Source organism: Lemur catta, chromosome 10 (assembly GCF_020740605.2).
Source record: "Lemur catta isolate mLemCat1 chromosome 10, mLemCat1.pri, whole genome shotgun sequence".
Lineage (NCBI taxonomy): Eukaryota > Metazoa > Chordata > Mammalia > Primates > Lemuridae > Lemur > Lemur catta.
In genome coordinates this window covers 38,504,782-38,522,764 of record NC_059137.1, presented here as the reverse complement: position 1 = coordinate 38,522,764, position 17,983 = coordinate 38,504,782, and the positions used below count along the sequence as shown (strand labels likewise).

At 40.2% G+C, this 17,983-nt stretch overlaps 1 protein-coding gene across 1 annotated transcript in view; it reads right to left on the bottom strand.

Annotated features, from left to right (window-relative positions):
* The window catches only part of DDX58 (DExD/H-box helicase 58), a 43,022-nt gene that overhangs the window by 22,186 nt on the left and 2,853 nt on the right, over nucleotides 1-17,983 (bottom strand). The window contains exons 2-11 of the mRNA XM_045562995.1: nucleotides 16,180-16,314; nucleotides 12,893-13,074; nucleotides 11,798-11,945; nucleotides 10,620-10,742; nucleotides 9,054-9,161; nucleotides 8,227-8,380; nucleotides 7,469-7,727; nucleotides 5,259-5,421; nucleotides 3,728-3,832; nucleotides 386-543 (exon numbers count right to left, since the gene is read on the bottom strand). Of these exons, the coding sequence (XP_045418951.1) occupies nucleotides 386-543; nucleotides 3,728-3,832; nucleotides 5,259-5,421; nucleotides 7,469-7,727; nucleotides 8,227-8,380; nucleotides 9,054-9,161; nucleotides 10,620-10,742; nucleotides 11,798-11,945; nucleotides 12,893-13,074; nucleotides 16,180-16,314 (1,535 nt within the window). The remainder of the gene's footprint in view (nucleotides 1-385; nucleotides 544-3,727; nucleotides 3,833-5,258; nucleotides 5,422-7,468; nucleotides 7,728-8,226; nucleotides 8,381-9,053; nucleotides 9,162-10,619; nucleotides 10,743-11,797; nucleotides 11,946-12,892; nucleotides 13,075-16,179; nucleotides 16,315-17,983) is intronic.

Sequence of the window (17,983 nt, the reverse complement as noted above, 5' to 3'; positions counted from 1 at the left end):
TATCAAAGGTAAGAAGACGTATGCTTCAGGAAATGGCAATGGGACCCACTGACTAAACTTTAAAGACGGCTGTCACTGGTCATGTATCGAGAATAACGCTCTCTCATCATCACCCAATTTTTTCCAGCCACATCAATTACGGGAATGCTGGAGGCATGGCAGAGGAATCTGAGCCTTTGCTGCAGTCCCGTTGCCTCCAGAGTTAACTTTCAGAAAGCAAACTGAGATAACGCTGAATGGGACAACTTCTGGAGCTTGCTTCATAAGAACTTTCTGGAAACATTCCTAACCAAACTCTTGGGGACAGGATAAGTTGACGTTCTCTCAGCTGCCACTCCCAGTAGGTGCTATGACTCCAATACGCCTTTCAAAAGAAGAGACGTACCCGCAGATGCGAAGTATACAAAAACAGCGCTTTACAGATCCTGCTTTCTTCATCTTTGTCTGGCATCTGAAACACCATGCACGCTTTCTGAACGGTAACAATCCACTGTTCATATTTCTGTGTTCCAAACTCCCTATTTTGAATCTGAAATAATTTTCCTGGAAAACAAAAAAGTTTTTAACTATGCTATATGGTCAGTCATTTAAGGTTCTAAATATGCTTCACTCTCTAATTTTCTTTCTTACTCTCTATAAACAGGGTATTCCTCCTGAAATTGTCTGTTTTAAGCAGTGTATCCACGTATATATATATATGATCATTCCTGAGCACTTACTATGTACCAAGAATCAAAGTACCTTATATTCATAATCTCATTTAATTTTCACAACCTCACGAGGTAGACATTACATTTTATAGATGAGGAAACTGAAGTTCAGAAAAGCTAAGTAATTTACCCAAAGTCACACAGCAAGTACATGGAGAGTGGGCAGGAATTCAAACCCAGATGTGTTGGATGCCCAAGCTCTACTGGGGCTCCATGAGTTGACAACAAAAACAGCCCAGAGGTGAAACAATGGATATGAAAAAACATAACTTTGCCTTTAAAAATGAAGCAGCAGTAAGTAAAAATAATGGGTCTCAAGAGCTTTATCAGAGGAGAATATATAAAAGCAGGAGACTCAGGACTCAGAACAGCCTATTCTGCTTCGCGGCGAACCTGGCCATCTGCTCTCCGGAGCAGCATTCCCAGGGCCAAGCATAGAACGGGTGCTCAAAAGACACTTGTTATGGATGCATCTGTATGTGCTCATCTCCTAGGCCAAGCCTCAGTCATCTGCTTCAACACTGGAGCGTCTGCTGCAGTCCAGGCTCTGTGCAAGGTGCTGGGGATAAAAGGATAAGGAGGGTGCAGCCCTGCTCTCAAGCAGCTTAGTCTGTGAGTTCTCTGGGGCTCCCCAGGAAGAGCACAATACAATAAATTCACAGGCAAGAGCTACATTTCTGGGTTAAATTTCTCCCCTCACCTATTCATTTTTAATAGAGGAACAAAGGAGGCCACCCAAACTAGCAGTTTTGACATGCTTCTTTCCCAGGCCCAGCTATCACATGACCAGGTGGCCAGCAGTAAAGATGAACCAATAAGTATTTACTGAACTTGGGTAGGTGTGAAAATAACCCAAGCAATCTGGAAATGAGCGGTTGACAGGACATGCACTGGTAGAAAAGGTGGAGGCAGGGTACATAAGGGGGGAAGAAGTCAGAAAGTAGAAACCCACGTAACTCCATTGCCATCTCTCCATCCTGCCACCTCCCTAACTTGGACCACGTCACTGTGCTCCTAGATAACATGACAACCTCCTAACTAGTCTCCCTACCTCCTGCCTTGTTCCCTTCCAATCCATTCCCCACCCAGCAGCTAGAAGTTTTCCAAAATTTCAGATGAAACACTAAGCTACCCCACGGCTTAAAAGCCATTAGTGAATTCCTTCAGCCAAACCCCTGCCCCGGCTCCCAGGTTCCTCCTCTGTGATCTGGCCTCTGCTGGTTTCTGATCCTCGTCTCTAGCCAGTCCTTGTCCTGGATTTCACAGGACTAATGGAAGTCTCCATGTGCTTTGTCTTCTCCTGGCCTCTGCACATGTTGTTTTCTGCCTGAAATATACCTTATCACCACCACTACCCACCCCCGGCTGCCTTATTGTTATCTTTCTAAGTTTGGCTTTACCATGAGACTGGAAATGCCATGAGGACAGGAGCTGTGTCTCAGGGTTCATGCTGGATTCCCACCACCTAACACATTTCCTAGCACTCAATAAATGAATGAACATGTTCAAGGAACTGCTAAATCAAAGGACTGAAGTAGGGAAGTAGCAGAAGACAAAATGGGGAAGATAAGTAGAAACAGATTGCTCATGAAGAGTTCAGACTGTCAGGTTAGAGAGTTTAAAGATTATCCTGTAGGCAAAAAGTTTTAAGCAGGATATTGAAATGATAAAACTGACATTCAAGAAGACTAATCAGTTAATGGGGGGTTAATGGGAGAGAAAGTGGATGTGAACAAACCAGCCAGAAGGTGGCTAGAATAGGTCCTAAATTAAGCTGTGAAAGAAAAGGAAAGAGAAAAGCAAAGTAAGTGTGAGAGGAGAGATATCCTGAGGTGTCTTGCAGACATCACAAACCACATCTCCAAAATTCAAAACTCACCTTGTATCTGCCAAAGCTGTCCCGGGTCCTGGAACCAGCACCACCCACTGGCACAGATGCCCAAGCCAGAGGCCTGGTAGGAAGTCACCTCCTCCGTCCGGTTGGCACTCCCACCCAAATCCATTAGCGACTGGATCTTAACACCCCCCATTCAAAGCCTCTCGCATGTGCCTCCTCCCTTCTCCAACCCATCTCCACTGCCCGTCTGGCCCTCTTCGTTCACTGGAATCATCACATCACTAATTAGTTTAAAATCTTCAGGTTTTTTCTCATTGCTTTTAGGATAAAATTCAAACCCAGCTTGGCCTACCAGGCCCTTCACTGCCTGCCCTGGTGCCTCTCTCTGGTCTCAGTCCTTCCCACTGCTCACAGGTTAGGACAACCATGAAGTGCGTGCAGCTCCTGCAACTCCCTGTGCTCCCCTTCCCTCCACGCCTGCTGTCCTTTCGCCCTCATGTGCCTCTCTCCTCCTTAACAGGGCTGACTTCCTCGACAGGTGTGTGTCTCAGGACTCAGCGTGCCCGGAAGGCCTTCCCCCCAACCTGGTCCAGCCAAAGTTCCCGTGAGCTCCCCTAGTGCCCAGTGTATGACTGCCCTGCCGCATGGAGACTATTTGCATGGGATTCCCATTATTTGACTGAGTTTCCTGAGGAAAGGAACTGTGTCTTTAATCTAAGTATTTCCATTACCCAACACAGTGCCTGGCACAATAAACATATGGTAAGTAAATAAAAAGGAGAACAGAGCTTGGTGACTGCATGAGGGAGTTTCAAACAAACAACAACAACAAAAAAAATCAAAGATCACCCCTAGGTTTGAATCTGAGCCAGCAGGGGAATGCAAGTTTCATTCATATAAACAGGGAAGTCAGGACGGAGACCTGCCTTGGAAGTTCAAGAAAGTGAGGAACTGATTTAAACGTGGTAGTTTTCAGGTGTGAGGGTCCAGATGAATTTATTTTGGACTTAAAAATGAAGAACCAACCAAGAGAGAACACAGGAGGACTTATAAGTCTCCTAAATAACCTATAATCAAAGTCTTGACATCGTCTGAATTAAGGAGAATGCAAAAAAACACCAGTGAACGATATTTAGATATTCCCAAGTGGAAAGGATACAAATTATGAGATTTATCTCACCGAGGTCTCCATGGATACTCTTTGCCAGACTCTCTGTCTCCCTCATCAGCTGAGATATGATGAATTTAAATTGGTCTGAAGTCCGTGATTCCACTTTCCTGAAAACTAGACCCATCAAGGAAAAGTGAGCATTTTTCAGGAAGGACAGATCATAGTACAAAGTAGCTATCTCCAAACCTTTCCCTGCCTTTGTTACTTCCTCTGAAAAACCTGAGGTCCCAAGCTCACTGGCAGGTGGTCTAATGATACTTAAAAACATACTCCTCGCAACAGCTCCCTGTTGCTTCCTGCGTTGACTCTAACATCTGTCTTTCGTGGTCTAGTTCTAATCCAGCTTCTCATTCCGTCTCCCCTGTTACCTCTGCTCTGACGAGGCTGGAATCCTTCTTGCCTCTGGAAGTGCCAGACTCTAACCCATCTCTCTGTGCTTTGATACTCTCCCTCCCCTCCCAACCCCCCCCACCCCCCGCAAGAGTGTTCACACTGGTCCTACCATTTACTATTGTATTCTTTCAGCAGAAGCTTATTAAATGCCTACCACATGCCATGTTCTGATCATAGACAGTTGAAAAGAACACACTCCATGCTCTGTAGAGGGCTGCGTTCTTAGAGGAAAGACAGAGGCCAAACAGCCACAGCAGAGTTCTGTATCATAAGTATACAAAGGTGTCACAGAGCACAGGGAAAGGAATCTCTCACTCTTCCAGAGGAGTCAGTTGTAAATACAGAAGTGGAAGGAAGCAAGAACAGTCAGCACAGGCAAAAGCTTACGGAGGAAGCACATGACATGTTTGAGGAGCCCAGAGGAGTACATCATCACTGGGCTGATGGGACTTGGGAGAAGATAAAGCTCAGAGGGCCGGAGGAACTGTATAATAAAGGAATTCATATGTGATACTAGTAAGTTGAGATTGGGGACCTTCTCTAAACTCCTTTTGTGCCCCTCCCTATTTCATGTGTACTTCTTCTGCCTTAGGCTCACACAGTCACATGCTACTCAGAGAGCAAGGATGAAGTCGTATGGACCTTCTGTACCCTTCTGTCTTCCTTGCACGTTATTGTAATACCATTGATAAACATCTGCTAGTCAATCTTACAGAAAAATCATATTCTGATCTTTTGAGGAGAGATATGAATTCAGATCATTCCATTCCAACTAAAATGATGAGATATTCAGAGAGTGGTGACCACATAGGCATGGCGCACAGGGAAGGGCTAAGCCCAGCCATTGGCTATCTACACACTGAGATTTTCTCCTCACCTCTTTTGCATTGCTAGTACCCTTTATAAGAGTTTTTTGGAACCAAGAAGAATGTTTGCTCTCTACAGGCCATTTCTGAGGTTCAACCATCACTTGGGAAGAAAGCGCAGGGAGAGAGGCTGGAAATGTGACTATTTTCCAAGTTTGGGGTTATATGTGTTCTACTAAACAGAGAAGAGGTCAAACTTCAGGGTTCACCTAGATGGCTCTGAACCAGGGGTAGCAGAGAGTAACAAAATCCCAAAGCGTTTGTTACTGGATCCCACTTACACTTTGGGGGCTTATAAACAATTTGCTCCAGTTCCTCCAAGTTCTCTCTGACTGTCGCTATCACTGATACGTCAAGAGAAGCACACAGTTTGCAGATATGATCCACGGCTTCATCTGTGTTTTTGGCATCCCCAACGCCAACCGAGGCAGTCATCCCAATGACCTGCAAAGGAGCATTCCAAATCCTTAGATGTCTGGGAAACAGCATGATGTTTCCACAACCCCCCGTGTAACTCTTTCCTGCTGAAGTAGGGTTTTTGGTTTTGTGTTTAGTAACTTCAGATAAAGAGCAAGAACGTTATTTTTTTTTTTTTTCTGACAACCTCTATGACATTGCTAAAAGAAAGGTCCCCATTACGCAAAGCACAGAATAAATGCAGGAGTCAAAACTTACTAGCTGAACACTGATTAGCATAGAAACCAGGACAGGAAACCCTTTCAAGGCAGGGCTTGTCTTCTCTTTGCCCCTGTGTCCCTCACAGTGTGGAGAACATCATATTGAAAAAGAAAAGGACTTAAACCAGACACACTTCCATTCTAATTTCAGCCATGTCATGCTGGCTATGTGTCCTTGGACAAGTATTTTCAGCTCTCTGTCAAGTTGGGAAACAACAGCTATTTAAAATGGTAGATGTGTAGATTCAGTAAGATAACATTTGTAAAAAATTTAACTTAATGGTCACTTAATAAACATTCATTTCTTCTTCCAATAGCCACTCAATAATTACTGAATAATTGACTAACCAGCAAGTAATCTAGTTAACCACCAATTTTATTCTAAGAGAAAAAGCTGTAAGAAATATAATCAATCGCTATGGAATGGTACTTTGTCTGTGGACATCATACTGAAATTTTTTTTTTTTTTTTTTTTGAGACAGTCTCACTCTGTTGCCCGAGCTAGAGTGATTGCTGTGGCGTCAGCCTAGCTCACAGCAACCTCAAACTCCTGGGCTTAAACGATCCTACTGCCTCAGCCTCCCGAGTAGCTGGGACTACAGACATGCGCCACTATGCCCGGCTAATTTTTTCTATATATATATTTTTAGCTGTCCATATAACTTCTTTCTACTTTTAGTAGAGATGGGATCTCGCTCTTGCTCAGGCTGGTCTCGAACTCCTGACCAGGAGCTCAAACAATCTGCCCGCCTCGGCCTCCCAGAATGCTAGGATTACAGGCGTGAGCCACCACGCCCGGCCTATACTGAATTTCTTTTAACCTGCACTTCCTAAATGGGTATTAGGGCTTGAGAACTTTATACAAATGTGCAAAGCAATAGACCATAAATTCATGGTTTCCAACCCCATTTGGGCCCCCAATATGACCAAAGAATTCTTCAGTGTATTCTCAGTTCTCCCTTCCATTTCAAATCCTCTCCTCAAGATTCCTGCCCCATTTCTATATTGACTGGTTCTCAGCAAATGATCTACTTCTTCTACATTCAATAAAAAAGAGAGGTTATACACCAGGGATTCTTCCCTTCCCTTCCTCCTCCCATCTAAGAACTACTCTCTGAATTGACTCTTCTCACCTCCTCTTCTCGGAGGATGCCAAAAAATGATGTTAGATCTCCCCTTCCATACTAATTCATCTACACCTGCCTACTTATCCCACACCCTCTGGTCTCTCTGGGCATCTTGCTCCATCAGTCAGTCACTCCCTCTCCCCATCCTGCCTCACCTACTGCTAATCCCCTACCTCACACTCTACACTCAAGTCATACTGAAGAGCTTCAGGACTTTTGAGCACAACAGATTCTTTCATACCTCTGTGCCTCTGGACACACAGTATCTTCTTCCTGCTAGCTTTTGCCTAACCTAACTTCTATTAGGTTTCATCTTACTTTCATAGCACACTTAGGAGTGCTTCACTTATATTCCAACCGTGCCTTGTACCCATCTCCATAGCATGCTATCATGACAAATTGTGACATAATTCTTATATATCTGGTTTCCCATGAAACTTAAGCTGTTAGAGGACAAGGACTGTGTCTTTTTACATTTGTAACCCCAGTGTCTAACACAGTACACGGGACATGGTGGCACATAATACATACTTGTTAAATGAACAAATCATGAATGAATCAAAAACAATGAGCAGTATAATACAGACTCAGAACCTGAGAAGGACATTCTCAACGTGGCCACAAGAGTAAGTAAATAGGATTTAGGAAGATCGTAGTTCTGAGGAATCTATCTGATTTTGGAGATACCTGGGGTAGTGGGTCTAACGATCCTCCAAGTTTCTGATCTAGATAATTGAACATGATCATATTGTACGGGTGTTGTTTACTGGTATTATGGCATTCATCAAATATCATCAAAGTAAAGACAGACAGTGATGGAATAGTTCCATTTCTAAGGTTGTTCACAAGAATCTGCGGCGTTAAAAAGATGATGTCATTGTTCTCAATAATCTGTTCCACTAGGACATTTTCAGCTGTTGCTCCAGAAATGCCTGTAACTCTGTACCTGGAAAATGACAAAAATTCCCTTTTACCAACCATAGTGTGAATAAGGAACGACAAAGATAAAACACTGTATCAGAATTAAGTTCTCCTTAAGTCCAAAAGGAATAAAGCTGTATATAAGTCCTTAGCCCAGAGCTTGACAATAAGTGATCAATAAATGCAAGCTAGTTATAATCTATACTAGTATATGTTAATTCTTTCAGGTCACTAAGAGAGAAAAGAGTAATATCAAATAAGTTATGAAATCATTAAAGTTAAATGTGTCATTTAAACATCAATTTATCCCTTAAGTAATTTACTCACTGTACAAGAGCAAACCTGGGGAGTTTAGGATTTCTGGTATACAAAAAAAGACTTCAATCCATGAAAGAATAACATCTAGATTATATAAAAGCTGAATCTATTATAAAATTTAATCATGGCTTTCCAAAAGCAAAACAGAAAACATATCAATTACATGACACTAGAGAAAAAGAAGTTAGATCAACTGTTATACCTACCCAAGTCTTTCAAAATATTTTGAGAACACAGATTTCTGCTGTTCATACACTGGGATTTGATTAGCAAAAAAGACAACCTTCCCTTTTTGTCCATGTGAAAATTTTTCAAGATGATGTTCACATATGAGAATTGAAACAAATGTTTTTCCACAACCTTTTAACATGCAACGAAAAAAGAAAACATGTAACTAATATTGTATTAGATATTTCTTCAGAAACATTTTTGGCTCTTCTAATACCACTGGGCTGACTAATTGATAATTTAGTTGGGTTAACAATTACAAAATTTACACTACGACTTAAAAAAAAAAAAAAAAAAATCAAGCTACTCCCTAAGCAACATGCAAACAGCCAGGACCCCAAAGCAAGATAACAGAGGGCATTTTTCTTTCCCTTCTCATGTTCCTTGCAATACGCTGATATTATATTAATAGGATAGTTTTCACAAAAGACAACTGAAACAAGAGAAAAACTGACACTTTCTCATTCTGCCCCAGTATTTATTTTATTTTATTTTTTTGTAGAGACGGGGGTCTCGCTCTCGCTCAGGCTGGTCTCAAACTCCTGACCTCGAGCGATCCTCCCGTCTCAGCCTCCCAGAGTGCTAGGATTACAGGCGTGAGCCACCACACCCGGCCTGCCCCAGTATTTAATAAAAGGGAAAAAAAAAAAAAAAAAGGACACAAACAGAGACACAAACTATATAACTAATGGCAACTTGTCTATGGCCATATCGCCCTGAACGCAGCCGATCTCATCTGATCTCGGAAGCTAAGCAGGGTCGGGCCTAGTTAGTACTTGGATGGGAGTAATGGCAACTGGCTTACCAGTAGGAGCACATATTATAGTGTTTTTTCCTTTCTTAGCTGGCAAAGCAAGCTCTAGCTGGTAATTTCTTGGTTTAAATCGGCTGTTCAAGTCAGTTAGAGATACTTCTGTAATGCAAAAGGAACAAAATTACCAAATAGTTACTGCTCTCAGGAATCATGCCAATAGCTATAGTCTAACGGACACAAATTCCAACTCTAACAAGAAGGGCCTCACTGGAGAAAGTTTAGAATCCTGTCTCTTGTTAACCATTCCAGTCCTTCACCGATTTGAAGTACAGAATTCTCTCAATGACACAGTAACAATGACAAGAAAAAAAAAAAAGAATTCTTTCTTAAACAATCATGGATGCCTAATAAAGAGAAACTAAAGCAAGAAAGGCCCAACAGGGTAAGACAAGATGGCCACCAGTTAAAGGCAACACTATATAGAACAAAACAACAAATCCTTCCAAGATCTTTGAAGAAAACCAACTGTTAATATTAAATTCTCAAAGCAATTTCTTATTAAGGAGCAACCATACTTTGTAATTCTTCAGGCTCTCAAATGGTATTTTCCCTCAACACAACCAGAAGTTCTAAAAAGAACACTCAGAAGCTTCATCTCCATAACAGGTAAGCATATAAAAACAGTAAGAGCTAGAAAAAACTTTAGAAGTTATCTAGTGAATCTAAGGTACCCATTTTAAAGAAAGAGAATTTCTAAAAGGTTAAGTGAGTTAACCTCACTTAAAAGACAAGGATCTTATCAGAAAATTTAAAGCAACTTATATTCATTGATTTTATTCTGGAATGACAAAAAACATATCATTTGGGTACAGAAGTTAATCTGTAAATTTTCTTTTTATGATGCTATCCTAAAATCACATTTTTCTTCTAACACTACGCATTATTAATCCTAATTTTCTTCCTGATACCCTTTTATAAATAACTTTTTATTATGGCATATTATGCAACTTTCTGGTCTCCTCATAAAACAGTCAGGAAAATATGCTTCAAGAAGCATAAGGAGGCCTCATAGGGCCAGAGGGAACTTACAGTCTCTCTGTGTGAATATGAAAAAGGCGCTCCTCTTGGGAGACACAGCCACTCAGGGCCATTTGGCAAACACCACAGGCCGGATGTCAGCCCCTACTCACCCTCTCAGCCGGGCACATTCACACAGTGCACTAACTCCATCAACTTGCGTGGCAGCCCTGGGATCTTAGAAGGAAACTGAGCAAGTGGCTCTCAGAACTATTTCTTTACAAAACAAAGCTGATTTGGGATTTCACAGACATTGAGTTCCTGGAGGACTCTATTTGCATTTTCAATGTAGACAATGCATGTACTTTCTTAGTGATAAAAGAAGATTTAAAAAAAAAAAAAAGAGCAGAAACAGCAGCTACAGAAGGAGAGAATGGCATTTCTAATTATAGAAAAGTATCTATTTTAAAATAAATTCTTTCTTTCTTAATTTTCCTCAAAAACCTTTTCACAAGGTCATGACTTTTGGCCCTGCAAAATACGTCCCCACACAGTACCTGAAAAGTACCATTATGAAAAAGAATAAACAATGTCAAGTACCTGAAGGTGGACACGAATTCTGACTAAGATTCTGGTATTCTAGATCTTCCCGGTAGAAAATCTGTATGTTGGAAGTTTCCATGTTATCATCCTCAAGATCTTTAATTTCAGCATCTTCTGCACCTTCATGAGACCCAAAAACATCTTAGAATCTTAACATAATCTGATTATAGTTTCGATGGTGAAAGCCCCACAAAGAAGTCACACCACTAAAATTTTAAACTTCCATTAAGATTTCTCAATACTACTCCCATTTACCTTTCAAAATAATTAGAGAATTATTTTGAGTTTGCAATCTCAATCTGGAGTTTGAACTCTAGTGTCATTTAGCACTGTATTACTCAATGTGTGGGACATGGACCAGCGATTTCCAGGGTTTATTTGAATTTTGAGCCCCTGCTGAATGAGAAGCTGCATTATAACAAGATCTCCAAGGGATTCACATGCACAACTAAGCAGCAGCATGATTTAGCAGACGTTCATGTCTGCCATTTCTGACTGACTCTTGACCCAAGAAATCAGATGTGTATTTATACAGACATCCTTCTGTAACAACTTACAATCTAAAGAAACCTAGACAAAGCTAAGACCAGACATTCAGATGTCTACCAAACTTTAAAACAATGCTCTGAGAAGATGTCAGCTTCAAGAAGCCAAATGGTGGCGCAGACACCGAATCACAACAAATTCTTCTTCTTTCACTCCTATTCTGGTTCAGTTCCAGATGGCTTCCAGGTGAGAGAACTAGACAATGTTTCTCACGATTCTACTCTGAAAAGCAGGTAAGTCCTGGAGTTTGAACCTTTAACTCTAGAATTCTTAAGCTATTTCTCCGATAATCTAAACTCAGACCTAGGAGCTCAGATTCTGCCTCCCCAAATACTTTGGGCCAGATGGGCTAATTCTGGATGAGAACAGTTTGCTCCAGTCCATTTTTAGGGGTTATATACAATCAAACTAATTCCATGGGCAAGTAGCTGCCACCCTCCCAGAACCCCGCTTCATGCTGGTCTCTCCTTAGAGATGTAACCCTGGTAACCTGAAGGGGAAAATGCCTCTCATGGTAAGGAAAAGATGGGTAAGGAATGAGGGAAGCCCTAAGCAGGGTCATGAGGAGGGCACAGCATGCTCTCAGACCCTCCCTTCTCCCTTCAGGGCTCCTCCTGGGAATATGTTACCTTTCTCTACAATCCACAGTTCACTGAACCGGTTATCTTCTTTCTCCAAGGCAAGTTTCAAAGTTTTGGGCCAGTTCTCCTTGTCTGATCTGAGAAGGCATTCCACCATTTTCTCTGCACCTGCCATCATCCCTTTATTGAAGGAAACCTACATAAGGCAACTGCAGTTTATTCATCAGCTATTTCAAAAGTTCTCCCTTTATCAGGTTTTACTGAAGAAATGTCAGTTCATATACTATCTGATTTAAAATCATGGTATATTATGGTCCAATGGATCTTATTCATTGACCATCCAAGAGACTCTTAAGATAGTCTTTCCTTCATCCTTGTCCTTCACACGTGATATCACTGTCAAGCCAAGCCTTCTCACCTCTGAGTTCTAATACCTGTCATCATCAGCAACATGAGGAAAACAATTCATTTGACAACCATTCACGATATGGGCATATTGCTATGGAGCAATATTTGGAAGCATATAACAAAATGTTAACAAATGGTTTTTTCAGGGTAGAGGGATTTACATGACTTTTATTATTAATCATAATAACTAAAATGTATTATGTATCTATTATTATGTAGCAGGCATATATGAGCACTTTACATATATTATCTCATTTAACCCTTATAAGAACACCATATTAGTATGGTACTATTATTATTCCCACTTTATGCATGAAGAAACAGATGTTTAGAGAAGTTAAATAACTTGCCCAAGATCACACTGCTAGTAAGTGGTGGAGCTACGAGTCTAACAAGATTCATCTGTGTCCAGAGCCTAAACACTTAACTGCCAGAGTCCAGAGCCTTTTCCTTTTTATTTGCTGAACTGTTCAATATTATTTAAATTTGCATAAAGCATTATTCACAAAAGTAATACAGTAATTTTAACTGAGAATAGTGCAAACCTGAAAAAAAATTGTGACATAAAAATTACCCAGTTCACAAAGTACTATTCCAGGTAATTATGCCTTAGATATGAGGACTTCTGTGGGTTTCAGTTATCTTTCTCAGGTCTAAATCAGTATAGAAAACAGAAGACAGTTCCCATGTTCAAATTATTTCCCCCAAATTTAGTATTTTATATTTATAACTTACCTGTCTAATTTCTTCACATTCCTGATTAATTAAACATACAGAGATTTCAGGAAGGATCTCTGTTGGATTGATTCTGGTTTTAAATTCTGGTTGTAAACGTTTTAAAAGTGATCTATAGTCCTCTAGCTTTTCAATTTTTTGGAAATCCCAATTTTCAATGGCTTCATAAAGTCCAGAATAACCTGAAAAAAAAAGAAAATGGGGACTCTTATGAGACTAACTGAAAAATACTTTGAGAGTAATACCATAGGAATCATGTTTGACTATGTAGCGACAGAACTCAAAAAAAAAAAAAAAAATCTAAATTACCCCAACTGTTGATTTTTTAAAAAAATTATTCATTTTAGTTACCCAACACTTTAGTTCTTCCAACAATATTTATTATCTCTTAGGATAAAGTAGTAAGGACAAATTTGAAACCTTACATTTGGTCTTAGCATAAAATCTTTCTTCCCCATGGCCTTCATCTACCACCAGTCTCTAAATAAGTCAAATTCATCATGTTTATTTAATCTTCTCAATGGAAAGCAGTGAAGGTGGCAAAAAGAAATGTAAATCTTAATTCCTGCCCCCTCAGAGACTTTCCTTTTACATTTTTCCTAGTAAAAGAATATTAAGTAAATGGAAAAATCTGAGGAGGAAAAAATTTCTAACTGTAATAATTCAAAAATGTCTAAGGTTCTCTAACAGAATCTCTGGACCTGTCTGACTTAAAGGCCCACATTGTTCTCATTAGGCTAAGAGAATGGGTTTTACTCCTGTATATTCAAGTAACTAAAGCAAACTTAAAGAAGTTTCTGCATGCAAAAATGGCCCAGAGAACATGTGTTTATATACCACATAATATATAAACACATACATGAATATATCCTATTGGCTGTTTCTCTGGAGAACCCTAATACATGGTATAAGTGTTCACCGTCATTCTTTTGTATGTGGATATCCGGTTTTCCCAACAGCATGTGTTGAGACTATTATTTCCCCATTGAGTGGTCTTAGTATTCTTGTTGAAGATCATTGGACCATATACTTGAGGGTTTATTTCTGGGCTCTCTGTTGTTCTATTTGCCTGTCCTTATGCCAGTGCCGCACTGTTTTGATTACTATACGTTTCTAATATGTTTTGAAATCAGGAAGGGTGAGGCCTCCAAATGCGTTCGTTTTCAAAATTTTGGCTATTCAGGATGCCTTGAGATTCTCTATGAATTCTGGGTGAATTTTTCTATTTCTGCAAAAAATGCCATTGGCATTTTGATAGGGACTGTGTTCAATCTGTAGATTGCTTTAGGTAGTATGGATAATTTAATATTAGGTCTTCCAATTCAAGAATTGACTGGGGCCGGGTGTGGTGGCTCACGCCTATAATCCTAGCACTCTGGGAGGCCGAGGCAGGTGGATTGTTTGAGCTCAGGAGTTTGAGACCAGCCTGAGCAAGAGCGAGACCCCGTCTCTATTAAAAATAGAAAGAAATTACCTGGCCAACTAAAATATATATATAGAAAAAATTAGCCGGGCATGGTGGCACATGCCTGTAGTCCCAGCTACTTGGGAGGCTGAGGCAATAGGATCGCTTGAGCCCAGGAGTTTGAGGTTGCTGTGAGCTAGGCTGACGCCACGGCACTCACTCTAGCCTGGGCAACAGAGCGAGATTCTGTCTCAAAAAAAAAAAAAAAAAAAAATGCTGTGTTTCTAATTTCCAAATTGCTAATTGACTGAGAATGTTTTCATATATATATTTTTTTTTTCCACCTTTCATGCTTCCTATTTTTTGAAATGTCTGTTCACATCTTTTGCTCTATGGGTGTTTTCTTTTTCCAATTGGTGTTAATAACCTTTTTTAATATATTCTGGATATTAACCCTTTGGGGATTATGTTTTGTAAATATGATCTCCTAGTTTGTGACTTGCTTTCTTTCTTTAGTTTTTTGGTAAACATATGTTCTTAATTTTAATGTCATCTATGAAACAAAAAAACCTTTTTATCTGAAGAATGCAAGCCCCTTTAAATTATCAGGCCCAGAGAGGCATTTAAAGTGTAACAGCATTGAGAACAGCCTGAGTGAGACCTCGTCTCTACTAAAAATAGAAATAACAATTATCTGGACAATTAAAAATATACATAGAAAAAAAAAATTAGCCGGGCATGGTGGTGCATGCCTGTAGTCCCAGCTACTCGGGAGGCTGAGGCAGTAGGTTCGCTTAAGCCCAGGAGTTTGAGGTTGCTGTGAGCTAGGCTGACGCCAGGGCACTCACTCTAACCCGGGCAACAAAGTGAGACTCTGTCTCCAAAAAAAAAAAAAAAAAGTATAAAATGTAACAGCAGCACCATGCCTCCTGGAGCTAAATGATTACCACTTGAAACCACTTGTTATGAAGACTGACTGCTGCCAAGCAGCCATAAAATGTCATACACCCTATAGTTGAACAATGTGTAGCTAATTACTTACAATGTTATTTCTGTACATCAGTGAGAATTCTGGATGAATAACTTTTGTAATACGTCCCCTCTCCTGATTCATCCGTTTTTGTTTAGAAACTTGACCCTTGAGCTTCTCCTTTGTATTCCAGAGCATTCCCCAAGGCAACCTGGGAGCACATGCCGGGCTGTAGTCCTCAACCTTGGCCAAATAAAGGGTCTATTTTAATTTTGCCTCAGCTTCTCCCTTTTAGGTCCACACATAAAATGAATCAATCTTTCTTTCATGGTTAATGCTTTAATGTCTTGCTCATAAATTCTGCCCTACCCCAAGGTACTAGATTTTCTAAAATTGTTAAAAAATTTTGTCTTTTAGAATTAAGTCTAATCCTTTTGAATGCATTATGTCTGTGTGTGGTGGAGAGAGGAAAGGGAGAGGAAGAGAATGGAATGAGGTAAGGGATACAAATTTGTATCCACAAGGATATGGAAGTTGAAGTTTATTTAGTTTTTAACACTACTCTGTTAATAATGAATAACGACCCATCGCTATTTACTGAATAGCTCATTTCTGAACAGTGATCCTCCTTTCCCAGTGATTTTTTTTTTTTTTTTTTTTTTTTGGCTTAGACCTGGATCAGTATCCAATAATCTTGCTAAACTCTTCCATTAGTTACAATAATCTCTTTGTAGATTCCTTTGGCCATTTCAGGTAGATAACTACATCACCTGCCTGAAATTAGTCTTTACACTGCCTCAGACTACGAGAAATAAACTGTAAGTGGACATTTCAAAAGTAATATCGCTTTTACAGCATTCTGAAACAGCAAAGTAATATACTCCGATTTGTGAGTAAGAAAAATGAACTAACCTGCGTGGCTTAGGGCATCCAGGAAGCCCTGGAACCAGCCTTCCTCCTGGAGCTCCAACAAGAACTTGAGAAAAAGTGTGGCAGCCTCCATCGGGCCCTTGTTGTTTTTCTCAGCTTGAATACACTGCACCTCATCTACAAACAGAAGCAAGAATGACTCGTTAAACTGCAGAACCACTAATCATTGGAAGAAAATCCAGAAAAGGATTGTCACACCTTCCTAAACGTGGATAGGGATTATAACAAGTCATAGCACAGGAAGGAACTTCAGGAAAGCAACAAATTCTCTGCCCAGACCCACTAAGCCCATTCTTCACCAACCCACCCTTCCCATCCTCTCTGGAAGCTTCTCCTAGTTTGATGTGGAAGTCTGAGAACACACTCTAGAAAAGGAGTTTCTTCAAGATGTGTGGGAAAAAGTCTCCTCACAACAAGGAGGAAGTCATGGAAGCACTGGCTTAGGTGTAAGAACAAAAGCTTCCTCTGTCATCTTGATTGTTTTTTGTTCAAAAGTCTGAAATAACAGCTGGATTAAAAAAGTGTGAGGGCAGGACCACTCCATGGCATCCGTAGCAATTATGGTGGACTCAGCAATCAGTTAGAAATAGATAGGGATATTTTCATGGCTCTTTTGGCAGAAAACTATCTACCAACCTGCTGGTGATCATTCTGACTTTGTACACTAACTTCATGCCTAGGGAGTAATGACCAAACCAGTACTTTAGCACGGCCTGATAGTTGGTAATTTTCCATCTTTTTTCCCATTGTTAATGGAATGCAAATTCCAAGGGGGTAAGCAAGTTATCTGGCTAGTGAACCACTACATTGGCAGAGATTAGAAGAGGACCTGGCACATAATAGACACTGAACAAAGGTATGTTGAATGAAGGAAGGAAAAGAGGAAAGAATGCCTTACAACCTAGGTCTAGTTAAAGGGATCTCTGCCCAGGTCTCTGTCCTGGCAACAATAAAATTAACCCATTTAAAGTATAAAATTCAATGGTTTTTACAATTGTGACTCCATTACTATCTAAGTTTAGTACACTTCCATTATTGCAAAAAGAAATTCTGTACCCATTAGCAGTCACTCCTCATTCTGCCTCCCCCCAGCTCCAGGCAGGCAATCACTAATCAAATTGGGTCTCTATGGATCTGCCTCTTCTGGACATTCCATAATAATGGAATCATACACTATGTGGTCTTTGTGACTGGCTTCTTTATCACTTTGCATAACGTTTTCAAAGTGCATCCATGTTGTAGCATGATTTATTCATTTTTATTGCCGAATAGTATTCTCCGGTGTGGATACATTACATTTTTATTTATCTGCTCATGAGTTAATGGGCATTTGGGTTGTGCCCACATTTTGGCTATTATAAATATAAATGCTATGAACATCCATGTACAATGTTTTGTGTAGATCTATATATTCATTTCTCAAGTGTACACCTAGGTATAAGATCACTAGATCATATGGTAACTCCATTTTTTTTTTAACATTGTAAGGAATTGTCAAGCCGTTTTCCAAAAGAGCTGCATTTTACATTCCCCCCAGCAATCTAGGAGAATTCTAATTTCTACATCCGTGCCAGTAATTCTTACTGTCTTTTTCATTTTAGCCACCTATATTAGTCTTCTGTAGTTGTAGTGACAAATTGCCACAGACCAGGTGGTTAAAACAATAGAAATTTATTCTCCCACAGTTCTGGAGGCCACATCTGAAATCAAGGTGTCAGTAGGGTCACGCTTCTTCTGAAAGCTCAAGGGGAGAATACATTCCTTGCCCCTTCCCGGTTCTGGTAGG